The 18,183-nt window shown below is 43.1% G+C and overlaps 3 protein-coding genes across 3 annotated transcripts; all 3 read left to right on the forward strand.

The window, feature by feature from the left end:
• Window positions 1-1,491: 1,491 nt before the first annotated feature.
• LOC133925023 (glycolate oxidase 3) lies at window positions 1,492-5,479 on the forward strand. Its single transcript, XM_062370827.1, has 12 exons — window positions 1,492-1,632; window positions 2,101-2,251; window positions 3,241-3,365; window positions 3,445-3,491; window positions 3,588-3,665; window positions 3,746-3,870; window positions 3,973-4,039; window positions 4,127-4,189; window positions 4,336-4,405; window positions 4,490-4,590; window positions 4,879-4,983; window positions 5,075-5,479. The coding sequence occupies exons 2-12, from the start codon at window positions 2,112-2,114 to the stop codon at window positions 5,255-5,257; spliced, it is 1,104 nt and encodes a 367-aa protein (XP_062226811.1). The 5' UTR covers window positions 1,492-1,632; window positions 2,101-2,111; the 3' UTR covers window positions 5,258-5,479.
• Window positions 5,480-10,625: 5,146 nt separating this feature from the next.
• On the forward strand, window positions 10,626-13,619 carry LOC133925025 (signal recognition particle 14 kDa protein-like). The gene is made up of 4 exons (XM_062370829.1): window positions 10,626-10,770; window positions 11,080-11,173; window positions 11,271-11,380; window positions 13,155-13,619. Exons 1-4 carry the CDS (start codon window positions 10,768-10,770, stop codon window positions 13,341-13,343), a joined length of 396 nt encoding a protein of 131 aa, XP_062226813.1. The 5' UTR covers window positions 10,626-10,767; the 3' UTR covers window positions 13,344-13,619.
• Window positions 13,620-14,132: 513 nt separating this feature from the next.
• Window positions 14,133-17,617, forward strand: LOC133925024 (aminomethyltransferase, mitochondrial-like). Its single transcript, XM_062370828.1, has 3 exons — window positions 14,133-14,952; window positions 16,315-16,433; window positions 16,906-17,617. The coding sequence occupies exons 1-3, from the start codon at window positions 14,383-14,385 to the stop codon at window positions 17,450-17,452; spliced, it is 1,236 nt and encodes a 411-aa protein (XP_062226812.1). The 5' UTR covers window positions 14,133-14,382; the 3' UTR covers window positions 17,453-17,617.
• Window positions 17,618-18,183: the final 566 nt, after the last annotated feature.

Genomic DNA, 18,183 nt, shown 5'->3' on the forward strand with positions numbered 1-18,183 from the left:
GTCATGCCTTTGTGATGTGTGTTGCTCTCTTGTATGAGTTTGATTTGGTCGACCTGTCGAGCCTTTGGGTTCTTGGTTGTTCCATCGTAGAGGGGGTTTATGGGCGGAAGTCCTGGCTGGTGCTATGCCATTACCGTTAGCAGTGACGCCCGCGAGCGTCATTACCTCCCTAGAGGCGCCATGTTGAAGCTTCCCTCTGGGATCTCTTCAGGTGAATGCGTCGTTTCAGAGAATCCCTCTTCTCATGTCGTCACATCTGGCATATCTTCTTATAGGGCACACCATCCTACGTTGTTTGTTTGCCTCTTTTTCTGATCCTCTCCTGTTCATCGGGGCTCTCCTACACCTTCGGCGCTTTGTGGCAGTGACAATGTTTCGACATCCTAGGACCCCATCTGGAGCTTGTGGGTTGGCGTGGGAGCTGTCAACCGATCTGATCGGGCGTGGGAGCTAGGCTCTGCCTGTTGAGTTGTTGGTTTATTCTGATTGAGGTGCTAGTTGGGTTTTGTTACCGCGTTGCATTGTTTGTTTTAAGTGCCGTTTCTGTGGTTGCCAGGTTGTATACTGCTTAGCTAAACCTTATCGTTCGGTTATTTAGGGGGTCTAGAGTTTCTTTCTTTCATTCTTCTTTATCTTACGTGTGAGCTGGACTCCACAGCTTATAGTGTGGTGCTTGTTAAGGTTTTTAGGCTCGATTGTCCTTATAAATTGGGCCATTATCTTTTTAATAAATACCACGCAGCTTTCTTCGGTGTTCGAGAAAAAAAATCAGGCTCTCAAGTTGAGACACAACAGCTGAAATACTTTTATGTTATCACTCGGACTGAACATAAGATTCCATGCATGCGCTTGGATGCTGCAGAAAAGAATTGTGCTGTTCACTGACAATTAGCAGAAATGACACTGCAAAATGACAGGAATCTGATGCTGTTATGTACCAGAGAGAAGGGCAGAACTCAAAGATTAAGTTGGCCTCCACATACCTGCATCGTGCTGTTGATTTTCTAGTGGTATTGCAGCCTCTCCAGGCCAAATAGCTGCAACAGGCAGTGCAGGGACCAAAACATCATGCTAGAGTATTACGCACTGCCAGCCTGAATATCTGATTACCGTCAGAATGAGAATTACTGTATTACTGCGCAACATTTGATGGGCAATTCTGAGATTGACCTTCTTGGTAACCTTCAAGAAAGGAGCGCATCCTCTCGTTGCAACTTTGCAACACAGATAATATAGAGCAGATATCACGCTCCCATTCTGTAAAAAGACACTTCATATTCACAATATAGAAAATGTTTAATTGCATTTTGATATCAGAACCTGGTTTTATTGAACGGATCTTATCGCACCTTAATTTTTTTTTCCTGTAAATAGCAGCCACTTGAATCATGTCTCTGACTCTAAGGCAGTAGCGTTCATTCAGCTATCCATACATGGCACGCCCACATGTAAACATGCTGCTGCTTCGTCAGAAGTTCAGAACTCTGCACTCACGGGCGCATAGGAGTGACAGCACCGGATCAAACCATCTGTGCCTTCAAATACACGCACCACGCGACCCTGCTCCACGCGACCCTGCTCCAAGTCTCGCGCCGCCGTCGCAGCCTCGACCGCTCCCCTTACGCTCTCTCTGTGAGTCCTCCCACAGTCCCACTGATCCTCCCGTGCAAAAATTCGCACCTCATTTCCTTCAGATCAGTTCGCCTGGTTCCTGCACTTGCATGCGTTTTTCTTATCGCGCGATCCTGTACAGGGATGAGATCCTTTTCCCTCTCCGAGTAGTTGGGATCACTTCGGTCTTTATAGTGCTTATTCATATGTGATATCTCGAAATACTGCGAGATCACCAGTCTGATTCATTGAATCATTCTGCAGTTGATGTCTCATTACTTGGGTCCTATGTTTCTGTTGTTTTCCTTTGTATCTTTCTTGATTTATCTGTCTCAAACTATTTGGCGATCTCCACTTTTTCTTGCTATTTCTCATCAGTTCTCCAAAGAACAGCTGTTGATGGAAATCGGAATCTGTTCTACTAGCGGATCAGAATCTGTTTGTACTGTTCGATGAACTGGGCACTGACTGTAAAAATTATTTGCGCAGAGACATCAGAGATGGAGCTGATCACAAATGTCTCCGAGTACGAGAAGCTCGCAAAGGAGAGGCTGCCGAAGATGGTGTACGACTACTACGCATCCGGCGCAGAAGATCAGTGGACTCTCAAGGAGAACAGGGAGGCCTTCTCCAGAATTCTGTAAGCAAAGCTACCTTCCAAAATAGTTGGTTTCAGCGGTATTCGCTTGGTAGCACACTGCTGCATCAACTGTGCTATCAAAATATATTGCATCCTTGAAAACTTCTACTGAAACTTTTGCGTAAACTTCTCCTTACTTTTTGTGAATTATTAGCTGCTGATGTGCATTATTAGTTGTTCTACTGAAACTTTTGCGTAAACTTCTCCTTACTTTTCTACTGAAACTTTTGCGTAAACTTGTGGAGTTTACGCAAAAGTTTCAGTAGAAGTTTTCAAGGATGCAATATATTTTGATATCTAATTGGAACTGTCAGATGAAGAGAAAAACCTTGTTTATTATTAAATATTTAGAGAAAGGTTAGGATAAGACCCAGAGACACCTCCAAACCTTGTGGAAAATGCACAATTCCATGTTGCAACTGATCTAAGGTAGTTCAAACCTAGTATTAGTGTAAGACTGTAAGTGGAATAGCTTGCCTCTGATTAAAATAAGGAAATGGTAAGAAAAGTCGGCCAATAACATTGTGTAGAGGACAATAGATCAGATGAGTCTTGTGACATGCGGTCTGGATGGTCAAAGCAGATGACAATTTCATTATGAACTCTCAGTGTCAGATAAGACACACGACATCAATAATGCGTGTACATGTGAGAAATATGTCCTCTCACGGGGTTCAGATCTTTGGCGATATGTCTGAACTCTGAATTTTTATGCAGATGATGTGGCAGTGGCATGTTTATAGTAAAATGAAATATCTCTCCAAGAATTGTTACTCATTAACTTCTCTAACCATCCGGTGGTCATGCACAACAAGAACAGTGATTAGTTGTTGACAAAACAAGCATTGAGAAAAATTCGTACTTCACTCCAATCCAAGTTTAAGAAAAGGAGTTGTTGCACGTGACAATCTTAATATGCACGAAATGTTATCATTCCCTCTTTTCTTCTCGAGGAACCTCATCTATCCTTACATGGCAAATGATTATAGGTTTCGACCACGCATACTGATTGACGTCTCCCGTATCGACATGGCCACAAATGTCTTGGGCTTCAACATTTCCATGCCTATTATGATTGCTCCCTCAGCCATGCAGAAAATGGCTCATCCTGAAGGTTCAGATAAATGTGCAATTATCAATTTTATCCATTTTCCAAAACAAATTTCTCATGGAGAAATTTATCTGGAATGCAGGAGAACTTGCTACTGCAAGAGCAGCAGCCTCTGCAGGAACAATAATGGTTTGAAAGATCACAACATCTTGTGACATCTTTGCTATCACCCAAAAACTAATCCAGCGTGCCGATGCTATGACTGATCGTTATTCTTTTTTTCAGACATTGTCCTCATGGTCTACTTCTAGCGTTGAAGAGGTTAACTCAGTAGGGCCAGGGATACGTTTCTTCCAGCTTTATGTATGCATTGTCTGAACTTAACCTATAAGAAGCATTGTTTCTGTTCTGTTCTTCAGTCTGACCTTAACATGTATTGTCAGGTCTACAAGGACAGGAATATAGTACGGCAACTCGTCAAAAGGGCTGAAATGTCTGGCTTTAAGGCTATTGCACTCACTGTTGACACTCCAAGGCTTGGCCGCAGGGAAGCTGATATAAAAAACAGGTGCTAATCTAACAACTGAATCCAGCATGTCGTACAGATGAATTGTTCATTGTTTCTATTAGGGGTTTTACAAACTGCAGTACATACTTTGATACCATGCAGGTTCACCTTACCACCACATCTGGTGTTGAAAAACTTTGAAGCGCTGGATCTTGGCACGATGGACAAGGTTATCTGAAAACTGAGCTAGTCACAGGGCCTTAAAAATGAATATATTTCTTCAGGCTTTCTTACCAAATCTTTTGTGATGTATCAGACAAATGATTCTGGCCTTGCTTCCTATGTTTCTAGTCAAGTTGACCGCTCTCTTTCCTGGAAGGTATGTTCTGTACATCTTGGTGACATCTTGAGTTTCATGCACCGACCAGTAAACTTTAACATGAATGGAGAAGTGTCTTATTCTGCTTACACTTCGAATGTTTTATGTGGTAATCAAATACTGATGACCAGTGATGCACAATACAGGACGTCAAGTGGCTACAGACAATTACCTCGTTGCCAATCTTAGTGAAAGGGGTCATGACTGCAGAAGACAGTAAGTGTTCACTATCAGTCTGCAATGCATTGTCATATCGGTTTTTGTTATGGTCTGTTATCACATGAAACATCTGCAATGCAGCTAGGCTTGCAATTGAATATGGTGCTTCTGGTATCATCGTGTCCAATCACGGCGCCCGCCAGCTAGATTATGTTCCTGCAACCATCAGCTGCCTGGAAGAGGTACCGTGTCCATGTGAACTTTTTTCTAAACTTACATTCTTCACCTGTGTTCAATGGCTCCGTGAGTCAGTGGCATATAACTAATCCATCTGTACTTAACTGAACCTCCGGAAAAGTCAGTGAAAATACTCCTTGCACTTCCATGCGTTCTTAGTTTTTTACTAAACTCGTCGAGTAAAGTACAGGCAGTTTCACTGTAATTAACTGTCTTTTCGGAAAAGCTATTGAAAACTTCCTTGGACTTACATGCATTCTGAGTTCCTGACTGAAAATGTCGAGTAAATTCAGGTCGTCAGGGAAGCGAAAGGTCGCCTGCCGGTGTTCCTCGACGGCGGCGTCCGCCGCGGCACGGACGTGTTCAAGGCCCTGGCATTGGGAGCTTCAGGAGTATTCGTAAGCGCGCGCACTCGCAAACTGCTGTCCACGCATGCAAGCACCTGATTCAGTCTCACAAAGTTCTCCACGTCGCGACTCGGCCTTGCAGATTGGGCGGCCGGTGCTGTTCTCGCTGGCCGTGGACGGCGAGGCCGGCGTGCGGAAGGTGCTGCAGATGCTGAGGGACGAGCTGGAGCTCACCATGGCGCTCAGCGGCTGCACGTCGCTGGGGGAGATCACGCGCAACCACGTCGTCACCGACAGCGACAGGATCCGCCGCTCGCGGCTGTAGAGTTTGCAGTTCAGCTCAGCCGGATGCATGATCGATCGAACTGTCCTGAACTGAAGGTGTACGTTGATTAGCCGGCCGATTCAAGATACTGCCTCGTAGCTCTTGTGCGCCCATTTGTTGTCAGGCAAATAAGGAGGGTACGTGTGTGTGGCTCTGTACGTCCTTTTTTTTTACACGAGAATAACTCGACTTTTATTGAAAGTGAATAAAAGTACGAACAAACAGCAGCATTCACAACCAAAACAAAAAAGAAGAAAAAAGAAAATAGCTGGGGACGCCATCGTACAAGATAACAGCCATGACAGATAGCAGGAAGCTAGGCCGGCAGCAAATAAAGAAACTAAGAGCAGCTAACATACAAGCCTCAGTTAAAAATAGAGCAGCTAAACATAACAGAGAAGAAGAAGTCTCCAGACTTCACCATAACAGCTAAACTGCTAGAGAGGAAGACAAGAGTCAGCAGCTCCACCAAAACAGCCAAACATCATGGACGAATGAAGTTAGGGAACCACTGCAAACCAAAATCAGCTCTCCAAAGCCTTTCAGCCTTCTTCTCCCAGTCAGCGCCCCAAGGGGAAAAAACACATCCTGACCTTGTTCTGAACCTTCAGATTTGATGAGAGTTACACTGATGCTGAGTCCATATGAGATCTTTCCCTTGGGCTCGGTGAAGAACACCCCACAAGCAGCAGAAAAGATCACAGACGCAAACCAACCCAGCTAAGCACTCTACCACCACACAAAGGCACCATGCCATTACAGATTCAAGAGCCCAGCACTCTACCAACTTCTGAAGCTGCAGCGAGCTTAGAAACAAGGACACCAGAAGCATAGATCGAGCACAAAAGCTAGCACAGGCTGACATAGCACAAGCTGACCTGGCCATAAGGACCACATATACACAGAAGCAGACCAAGCCAAGACCCACACTTTACAACTCCACCACGTCCGACTGGGTGATAGAGTTTGGTTGGAAGTCATAGCACCACGCCGTGAGATGGTCCAATGCCGGCAGAAGCAGCTCCTTGTCGCTCTCCTTGAGCAAGATTCTCCAATATTGCAAGTAAGAAATACTTTTGAGAGGAATATCAATCGGCTTGTTGGGAAAACCCTTTTGATCGCCATCTTGTTTCTAGTTCACCACAGCGACCAACTCAGACCTGCAAAAAAGAAGAGACACATATTTACGAGCAAATTCAGATTCTTTATCAAATGTCCAGAAGCAAGGTCATCAAGAGTCCTGGGTTGGTCTGCCCACCCAAAACACTCTCTTATCACACTCCATGTGAAGTTGGCAAGGGCACACTATAAAAAGATGTGATCCACCGTTTCCTTTCTCCCGCACAGGCAACATAACTCACTCCCTTTCCAGCCTCTTCGTTTTAATGCGGATGCAGTTTGGAGTCTATCATTGAACATCTGCCAAAGGAAAATCTTGATCTTCTGAGGAACTTTGCATCCCCATATCACCCCACTAATCTTGCTTCTAACCCCTCCGTTAAGAATGAAGCGGTACAAGGATTTAGTGAAGAAATTCCTCAATTTCTCTAGCGCCCAGTGGACTTCATCGTCCAAACTATCCAGATGAACTGAGGACATCAGATACTTCAACTCCTCATAGCTCCGTAGCTCTGAGGGTGATAAGGCTCTTCTAAAGGTGATGTCGAACGTGTCAGCCTCGAAGCAGTCAGCCACCTTGGCCGAAGAGTCAGTTACCATTCTGAAAAGCTCCGGGAACTGAATCTTAAGGGGGGGTATCCTGTATCCAGGTGTCAGCCCAAAACCTAATCTCCGTGCCGTTGTGCACCTTGTAAACCCACCACCAGTGAAAAAAGTGTTTGACTTTGTGCATCCCTTGCCAGAATTGCGAGGAACCTTTACTTTTAGAGTTAAAGAAATCTCCATCCCTCATGTATTTCACTTTGAGAAGCCAGCACCAAATCACATCTTCGCCCTTTAAGATTTCCCAAATCCATTTCACCATTAGGCAGTTATTCATAACCTGAGTGTTCATGACACCTAGACCTCCCTGGTCTTTTGGTCTGCAGGCGGCCTCCCATTTAATCATATGGTATCTAAATTTGTCCTGGGCACCCCTCCAGAAGAACTTGGCTCTAATCGAGTCCATCTTACCGTGAGTACCAGCAGGGAGGAGATAAAAGCCCATGTTGTACATGGGGAGGTTGCTCAGGCATGTGTTGGTCAGGATGAGTCTTCCACCTGAAGACATGTTTTTCCCTTTCCAAGGGTCAAGCCGTTTCTGAAGTTTTTGCACTACCAGGACAAAGGCAGCTATACCAAGACGCTGCTCGTCGATATGGATGCCCAAGTACTTGATGGGAAGGATCCCTAATTTGCAATTGAGTATATTAGCGTACTTCTCTTTAGTTTCTTGATCGACTCCAAAGATAAAAACCTCGCTTTTATGAAAGTTGATTTTCAAACCCGACAACCACTCGAAGCAGTACAAGATGATCTTTAAGTTTAGAATGCTGGTCTCCGAGCAGTCAGTCATGATCACCGTGTCGTATGCGTATTGAACATGGGTGATTCCCTCAGAGATAAAATGGTCCAACAGACCTGAGATTAGTCCTCTTTCCAAGGCCTTACTCAACAAAGTACCCAAGACCTCCGCCACAATGTTAAAAAGGAGTGGGGATAACGGGTCCCCTTGTCGCAGACCTTGATAAGTTTTGAAATACGGCCCCCTTTGGCTATTCACATTGACACAAACCTGTCCTCTTTGGATGGTTTGCATCACCCAATTTATTCACTTTTCTGGTACCCTCTCGTCGTCATGATTTCCTTGAGGAAGCTCCACCGGACCTTGTCGTAAGCTTTTTCAAAGTCAATCTTGAGAAGGATGCCTTGCTTTTTCGAACGTCCTTCGCGCTGTTGTTGTACCGCATATCGTATTGCTGATATTAGGTTTACTTTAAAATCCTATAAATTTATATCCGAATTCCGTACAAACAAACCGTGCAAGACAAACTAGGTCTCAGTTGTATCTGCAATCTCATGAAACCTTTGCAAAAGTGCAGCTAGAATTTCTGTTGAATGTGGGGCGGCTGGTATCATTATATCCAACTACGCACCAGCTAGACTATGTTTTTGAACAGCACCGGCAGGACAACTGCATGTGATATATATATATATATATATATATATATATATATATATATATATATATATATATATATATATATATATATATATATAGGGCGCTGCTATTCTTAGCGCTGCGTTAAGAATAGTTATTTAGCGCCCCGGTCTACTCGCGTCCCGATCATAGTAGGGCTCCCGAGATCACTCTGACACCATACAAATATTGTCCGCAACCGTAAAATTGATGCCAGCAACCGTAAAAATAAGGTGTTAGTCTAGATTCAACACCTCCAACCGTAAAACACAAAAGCCCGCAACCGTAAAAACCCAGTGTTGTCCAGATTCATAACCGTTAAATTAACAACCTTTTTCTGCTTAACAAATTTGGGTTGTACATGGATTTTGTTGTTGGCTCAGGCACACCTGTAACCATAAAAACGTATCCATGTGACCATAAAATAATTAGAGTAAAAAATTCAGTGTTGGTCCAGATTTATAACAAATAAAACACATCCATGTAACCATAAAATAATTATGGTATAAACACATAGTTGTAATCATAAAAACGCATCCATGCAACCATGAAATAATTATGGTAAAAACCAGTGTTGGTCCAAATTCATAACCATAAAAACGCATCCATGCGACCATGAAATAATTATGATAAAAACCAAGTGTTGATCCAGAATCATAACAATAAAAACGCACCCATGTAACTATAAAATAATTATGATAAAAATACATTGTTGTAACCATAAAAACGCATCCATGCAACCATGCGTTTTCTGTTTATGACTGAGGCACAGCTATAACCATAAAAATGCATCCATGTAACCATAAAAGAATTAGTGTCTTCTCGATTTTATGGTGGTGAGTCATTGGCCGTTAAAAATTATCAATTAAAACCGTAAAAGTGTAAGAATAATATGGTATGGTGGTTACAATAACTAGATGCATTACGGTTGCAATAACTAATGCATTACGGTTGCGGACCGGGCTGGTGAGCAACGTGTCTGATGGAGGGGAGGTTACATATGTACAGTCGTAATGAATAAGAATTTACTTATAGGAGATGATGCGATTAATGGTAACATCCGATCGTAAAATAAGGAACAGATATATAGTTAAAATAACAATTGAATTACGGTTGCGGGTTAGGTGCCTGGTTGGTAGGCAGGGTGGTTCAGGCCTGATCAGGGTCGGAGGGGTGGTGTGGCCGGGGTGTTGAATAACTATTTTTAGCGTAGGGAGTAGAATAGAGAATATATATATATATACTCTCTCTATATTTTTTAAAGAACTAACTGTCTGTTATATTAATTAGAAGGAGAGCGTGACGAGCAGACTTAAAAAAACATAACTCGACATGAAAAACCAGGAACCCCAGACTATGTTAACCCATCACAGGCATGATTTACATGTTTTTCCCCTAAACATTTTTCTCTTTAAAATTCAGGTTGTCAGAGAAGCAAAGAGGCGACGAGCTTGAGGCCATCATGGCGCTGAACTGCTGCGCGTCGCTGAAGGAGCATCATCCGCGAGGCCGCGACCACGTTTCCACTGAGACTGACAAGATCCGTCGCTCTCGGTTGTAGGCCAAGCTTTGCTGTTGGACACTGAAACTCCTGCGCTGTTGAACTTGAATCGAATCGAGTTGCCATGACATACATGAGTGTATGGGTTCAGAGATTCAGTAGTAATTCGTGGTGGCGATTTGTAGGCTTGTTTTTCTTGAATTCAATCTTCTGTACAGGCGTTCTGCATCAGTTGAACGGAAGGGAAGATTTCTTGTACAGGCATTCTACATCAATTGGAGAGAAGGGAAAATTTAAAGTGTGTGCGGACATAATGTTTATTAGAAACAGTTTATTTATATTGAGATTCGTGCTAAAGTGATAGATGAAAAGAAGTATATGATATACGAGGAAATCAACAAATAAATGAATATCAGATAAGAGAAATAAACCGTGCATGCGCAACACATTTTGAAGTTGCATTTGCCTCCGTTGGACCATTGCCTGAATCAGGAGTTCAGAAAACTCGAAACTCGATGTAAAAACCGAAGATTTCTGAACTGGTGAATGCACATAAGGTTGCTAAAGGTACGAAGATAGCTGCACCGTACGTGCGTGCACAAGCAGCACAACAATGTGAATCGCTGGTACCGCGACGACCCGGCTCCGCTTCAAGCGGCAGTTGACAAAGTCGACAACAATCCTAATCCCCCCTCGTGACCGTTGGATCTTCTGTGCTCCGAGATCTCCACCGTCGATCCTTTCCTATTTCCCCCTACCCTAGTTCCCTTTCCCTTCTCGTCTTCCACGGTTCCACCCCGAAAGCACCGGAAGAGCAGAGCAACGCTAGAGTGGGGAACTGCTCTCTCTGCGATCGCGAGGTCTCTCAAAATGGTAATCTCGTGCCCGGTTTTTCGTTTCCTCCACTATTTTTGCTCAGATTCGTGACGTGTTTTCTGCCCTTTGTGTCGAGAATCGCGATTTGGTGGGCAAGAACTTATGGGGATCCAGATCTTTTGGTGGATTTATTTACCCTAGAATCCGGATTAGAAGTAGAAATAGGCGCCAGAATTCTGAGAAAATCCGTTAGATGTTTGATTTGTTCCGTTATTTGAATTGCAGATGCAGTTGTCCTGCATGGTTTCGAAAGTGCTTCCGATTATTATTTCCCCTTTTCTCACCGCATCTGTGTGGTTTGTTCAGGTGCTGCTGCAACCAGATCGGTTCCTGAGCGAGCTGACGAGCATGTACGAGCGGAGCACGGAGAAGGGCTCCGTGTGGGTCACCATGAAGCGATGTGAGTGCTCTACTTGTTTCTCTCTGTGGTGATTTGTAGATTTGAGTGGTTGGAGAATCGAGGTATTGACTTGGTGCAAATTGTTTGATGTGGGCAGCGTCGCTCAAGGGCAAGGCGCAGTTGCAGAAGATGGAGAAGAAGGGACAGGAGGTGGAGTACCGGTGCCTCGTCCGCGCATCCGATGGCAAGAAGAGCATCTCCACCTCGGTACTGTGACTGCGCTTATGTTGCTTCTAAGTTATGAGATATGTTTCGGATATGATTGCTGGTTTTGTGCATGCTGCATAGTGGTCACTACTGGGCAGTTTGCTAGCATTCATTGCTAATTCTGCCTCTGCAGTTGCAACAAGTATGAATATAAGATCAGACATTTTCATTTATCGTTGCCTATGAGCTAAAACGTCATGGATACAGATTATGGACATATGGCAATATTACATTTTACTGTGTGTTCTGTGAAATGGAAGGTAGGGATGTTGGAAGTAGATAGAAACCCTACAAGTTAAGTAAATCGAAACAGTGCCCTTAATATCTAGAGAACATAGGACGATTACCCGAGTGAGTCAGGGGCATGGGCCATGGGGTATAGCACATTACTGCAGCACAGAGCAGTATGAGCAACGTCTCTTGTGTTGCATGGTGGTAAGTTGATAGAAACTACAGGATCTGCTTCTTACTGTTAGAATCCATAGGGCATCTTAGTAATAATTGATGTCTTATGCATTTGTGTTTTTTTTTTCAAAATTGTACTTCTGAAATACAATAGCATAAACATTGTTTGCCTTCTAATATCTCTACTGTTGTACGTCATGTAAGCACGAGTGCATGGCATGTGCAAGCAACAGGAGGCTTGTCATTGATCCCTTGCCCCGAATACAGAGCTAGTCACTTGGTGTGAATGAGACTTGTTAGAGCAATGCAATATGCTTACCAATTATATCTGCACTTATTTTCTAGGTTTTGTGAACCACTATCTTATTATCACATGCTTTTGTGCTCCCACGTAGTGTCTCTTTCATCAAGTGTTGAGAGCTTCAGATATCCCACTAGTAAGTCCTATGTTTAAAGAATGAAACTCATTTGCTTGCTCTCATGCTCTGTCCAAGTCTCAATTGCATCAAGTGGTGAGGGCTGTCATTAATTTTTTCATGTTGAATTTGGATATAATATTTATCCAGGTGCTTAAATCTTAATATTCACCCCCAAACACCTAATGATACCTTCCCATCGGTGAGGGTATAGCATTGATTGGCATGCATGCGTATTTTGTTTAGTCTCTTCCCTGAACTGTTAGTGGCACCTTTTCTCATGAAATTGAGACATGGCATGTTCAGAATTCCAAGAACTAGGTTTTGGCGTTTTGACAAGCATTTAATTTCCCTTTTACCTTGTAGTTGGTGATGTGATGATGTAGGCATTCCATATCTAAGGGCCCACGGCTAAGAAAGTTAGTGCTTGTGTCTGTGATCTTTACATGCTCCATGCCCATGTAGAACGTAGAAACAGGATCACACAAGTGCATAAAGTATCCTGGTAACACAAATTTAGTATGCAGTTGTTTTTTCTTCTATTCGTTGCTGATATCTATTTGTCGTTGCTATATGAAATTTATGCGCACACATCAATTAGGGCAATTCCTTGACCAAATGCTTCACTACAACAGCTGAATAAGTTTGTCTATTTAGGAATTGAGGGGACCGATAATATTTGCTGAGATGTTGGCAGTGCAAAAATTTTATGCAATGTTTGCAAAGCGCAGTCATTTGCAATTATTTTTTTGTTGTTGTTTCGTGATGTTTATCTAAGGTGATTCATTAGGAATTTTTTTCACTTATCTCATTCCAGAAGTACTTCCTGACTTGTTCAAGTTTTTCAAGTTCATGTAAGCGCAGTCGGATACTTGTTTATTCTCCTGTCATTTGCTTAGCTTTTTCGAGCAGTTCGTGTAACTTACTGTATCTTAATTTTCCATGTTCTCCAGCTCTCTCTGAAGGAGTACCTGAAATTCCAAGCTTCATACGCAACAGTTCTTAAGGCCCATATGCATGCCTTGAAGAAAAGGGAGAGGAAAGACAGAAAGAAGGCTGCTGAGGCTGAGAAGGTACCTGAGAACGCACCCAAGAAACAGAAGAAAGCGTCTTCAAAGAAGTCCTCAGGGTCCAAGTCGTGAGTAATAACCAGGATACACTGTGCCTTCTTTTTTCTACAGCCAGACTAATCTGAGTTTCGTCAAGATCTTATCATCCGTTTTACTCGTATTCATGTCTGGGAGGTGAAGCCTGTGAATACCTACCTATATAGAGCTGTGCATCGATTCTAACATTTTTGAAGCAGCGTTTTGATCTAAATGTGTGTTTTTATCTGATCGGCATCAAAGAGAAGACGTGCCCTTTGAACTGCAAGGATCTGATCTTAAATTCTGGTGCAATTTGCTATGGTTCATTGATATGGACAGAATTTTCCTGAATGTGATACCAAATCTGCAATGCTGAAGAACCTTTGCGAATTTTCCAGCACAGTACCGGTCTCTGGAGTATATTTTTAAAATTTGTTTATGAAAGTATACAAAATTGCTTATGAGTTTGAACTAATTTACTTTTTCGAAATTTCCTTGCCACAAAATTGTTCTCAATTTTTTTATTAAAAATATGTAGCGGCTAGATTTAATATTGTATTTAAATAGTTCTAATTTGTTCACAAAATTTATTGAATACTTAATCTGAATTATCTTAACTTATTTCTTAAATTGCTCATGGATCTATTCTAATTTACTTATAATTTTTTACAAATTTGTTTACATAACTGCATTTAAAAAACAAACAAACAAACAAACAAATTACTTATTAAATGTTTTCTCTGTTTTTGGTGGTTTACAAATAAGTGTTGCAAGTTTAGACTGAAAAATCCAAAAATAAAATAAAATGCTTACGTTTTGACTTTTTTACAAAAAATATATATACATGCTATAAATTAAAGCATGCACGTAATTTTTAGATGTGTTCGGAATTAAAATAACCCGAAACAACGCAGGCGAGCACTGATCACTCACTGATCCGTCATCACCAAACGCTGTCCTACGAGCGCACCACCACCCACACCCGATCCCACCGTCTCCACCCACCCCTCAAGATCTCATCTTTTTTCCGCTTCCTCTCCCACCAATTTCGAAAGAATCAACCAATCCCACCACCCGCGGCGGGCTCGCGACGATGAGAGGCCTCCTCGCGTGCGCCACCCTCGTCCGCCGCGCCGCCTCGGGCGGCGCCTCCGCGCCCGCGCGCGTTCGCCACCTGGCGGGCGCGGCGGAGGCGGCGGAGGCCGAGCTCAAGAAGACGGCGCTCTACGACTTCCACGTCGCGCACGGCGGCAAGATGGTGCCCTTCGCGGGGTGGAGCATGCCCATCCAGTACAAGGACTCCATCATGGACTCCACCGTCAACTGCCGCACCAACGGCAGCCTCTTCGACGTCGCCCACATGTGCGGCCTCAGCCTCAAGGGACGCCAGGCCATCCCCTTCCTCGAGTCCCTCGTCATCGCCGACGTCGCGGGGCTCAAGGACGGGACCGGCACGCTCACAGTATTCACCAACGAGCGCGGCGGCGCCATCGATGACTCCGTCGTCACCAAGGTCACCGACCAGCACATCTACCTCGTCGTCAACGCTGGGTGCAGGGACAAGGACCTCGCCCACATCGGGGAGCACATGGAGGCCTTCAACAAGAAGGGCGGTGACGTCACGTGGCACATCCACGATGAGCGCTCGCTGCTCGCATTGCAGGTCAGTGCAGTTTGTTGGCCTCCTGCACCTGCTGGTGTTCCTGTTTTGGTTAATTGATGGCTGCGGATGGATATTTCAATACTTTGGAGGGATTTATGTACTTATTTCTAGAACTAAGAAATGCAGCGTTTAGGATATTGGGATGTACTGATGATTGAGTGATAGCAAGACAGAAGCGTGTGCATGATTTTTGCCGTTTGATTAAAAAAAAACGTGAAGGTTTTTTAATGTGCAGGATCACAGGATAAAAGCAGAGGCTTGTTTGACACAGTGCAGTTTTAATCTAGTATTGTCTATGATTTGTATCACTGGATGCAGATTGTTTTTCAGAAAAATGACTTTTGTGCTTGGTGTTGCAGCTGTGGCATATATATATAGGTTTTTTCTTTTCTTTTCAGTATGTTCCCAGTGATGCCATGGCCTATGAGTGACAGGGTGGTAAATTGTGTTTGCAGTTTGTCAGGGAATTCTGTGATAGTTTGTGGTGTTTGAACTTTTGTGAGTATCAAGTCTGGTGAGTTTTTTTATATAGAATATGGTGTTTTTCAATAACCCACCTGAGTGACAGCATCATATTAGTTTAGTTTGTAAACCAGAAATTTGATTTTGATGGTATGTTGATGGCAAAACGTAAAATTTTACGATTTACATGTAGGTGTTTGGTGGGATTTTTGTATGATTGATAAATATGGTTTCAGATTGATGAATCATAAGAGAGACGTTGGTGTCAGTTAGTTGTGTCCACTACCTTATTTATGGACTCAAGCTCTGGTGCACGCTTGCTAAGTCAATTTTTGAGGTAGCTGTTGAGCAGGTTTGCATGTCTTGTTCTTGGTTGGTGGAAGTAAATCTTCTTCCCGTGATCTTACTTTGATGTTCCAGAAATGCCTAGAGTGAATTGTCAAAACATCTAACTTGGAAATGCTACGGAATTATGAATACAATGTACAGCCTGGTTCACAATGAACCCTTCTTTTATTCAAAGATTCAGCAAATTACTGCCTTATATTAATTAGTCGAAGGAAAACAATGTACAAACAAGAGAAGAGAACAAGAACTGACAAGGCAAATTACAGATTCATGAACTCTTTTGGCAACTCAATTCATGATGCACTATTTCTTCAGAAGGGAGCAGGATACATGTTTGCACAGATCTATAATCATGGACAGTTGCACTTGCAGTCTGTATGATCTGTACTTACTATTTTCCTGCTAGATTGCTGGGGAAGAAGTCTCCCTACATACTAAATCTTCCTCAGCAATTTTCATGCGCTTTTACTGGATTGATCAATTTTCACTTTAATTGCTAGAGACATAACTTGTTCATTGATAGAGACATAACTTGTTCCTTGATATAAGCAGGGTCCTCTTGCTGCACCAACTCTCCAGTTGCTGACAAAAGAAGATTTGAGCAAAATGTACTTCAGTGACTTCAAAATGATTGACATCAATGGATATGCATGCTTTCTCACGAGAACTGGGTATACTTTGATCCTTTACTTCCATTGTTTAAATAATCCACACCTCATATGATTCCGATCCTTCCTTTAAATCTAGACGAAGTCCTTAAGAGCCTAAGTACTAACTTCATTACATTGATTAGCCATCGCACTTCCGTCGTACATAAAGAAAATATATATCATTTCCTATATATTCCAGCATGCCAAAGTGATGTACTTTGGTGATTATTGCTGAACCAACTGTAGGACAGTCGATCAAATGCCATCTTATTTTATTTTTTGAAAATTCTTCTGTATACAATTTTACACCCACTAGTATGTGTTTTTCCATGTTTTATTGGCATGGCTGTTCAATTTGATCTTTCCAACATCCATAGTTATTTCTGATGGGTTTATATTTTTTGGATAATGACTAATGAGGAGTGACCCCATATTTGTTTCGGAATTGAGTGATGGTTCAATACTCTTAAGGATGCATTATTTCTTATTTCAGTTACACTGGTGAAGATGGCTTTGAAATCTCTGTTCCATCAGAGAATGCAGTTGATCTTGCAAAGGGCATCCTAGAGAAATCTGAAGGCAAGGTGAGGTTGACTGGCTTGGGCGCCCGTGACAGTCTCCGCCTGGAGGCTGGCCTGTGCCTGTACGGCAACGACATGGAGCAACACATCACCCCAGTTGAGGCTGGCCTCTCATGGGCAATAGGCAAGAGGAGGAGAGCGGAAGGTGGTTTCTTGGGTGCAGATGTGATCCTCAAGCAGCTTCAGGAAGGCCCAAAGATCAGGCGTGTCGGCATGATCACGCAAGGACCACCTGCACGGAGTCACAGCGAGATCGTGAGCAACTCGGGGGAGAACATTGGTGAGGTGACCAGTGGAGGGTTCAGCCCGTGCTTGAAGAAGAACATCGCCATGGGCTACGTGAAATCAGGTTTGCACAAAGCTGGGACAGAGTTCAAGGTGGTTGTCCGTGGGAAGTCCTACGACGCCATCATCACCAAGATGCCCTTTGTGCCGACCAAGTACTACAAGCCCTCATAGATTGTACAAACGGATGTTCCTTCGGCTACAATTTTCTCTTGCAACTCTCTTGTCGCGGCTTGTCCATGACAGGCTGCTGCAACTGTAACTCCTGTAAGACTCCTCCTTACAGCTTGACATTTTATCTCTGCCCGTCTAATAATGTTTTCTTTTCCCAAAAGCAAAGCGTGTGCCTGTGTTTGGAACCTCGTGTGTATTGCATTTGCCGATGATCATATTTGTGGGTTGGTTCCAGAACGCTGAAGTTCTGCTGTTGATTGTGCTTGCTCTTGATATGTTCACAGCTCGAGATGCCGACTTTGCATTTTACCTGTTTCCTGTCCTTGCCAACTTCTGGCCTTCGAAACAGTTGCTTAACACAAGTGTACTCCAATCGGTCATCTCGCTTCTTGTTCACCGGCTTCCTTCGAGGTCGAAGTATCTCGGAGCTTTTTTTTTTGGTATGTGTGAAGCCGAATGTATCTCGGAGAATTTCGTCTAGGCCACAGACAGACATTCTCCAAACATGCTACAAATGAAAGACTGACGCCATCGGTCCTTAAAAAAAAAAATTATTTTTCGTCCATCAACTATTATTACGGTTTAATTTTTGTCTTTAATTTTAATATCAGGAATATTTCGTTCTCTAACATTTAAAACCGTCTAGAACTCGTCTCTCGACCTATTTTAAAGTGGTTTTGCACACATAACGTTGCTGACTTGCATCCCGCGTTACCTGACCATGCGGATTT

This window comes from Phragmites australis, chromosome 7 (genome assembly GCF_958298935.1).
Source record: "Phragmites australis chromosome 7, lpPhrAust1.1, whole genome shotgun sequence".
Taxonomy (NCBI): domain Eukaryota; kingdom Viridiplantae; phylum Streptophyta; class Magnoliopsida; order Poales; family Poaceae; genus Phragmites; species Phragmites australis.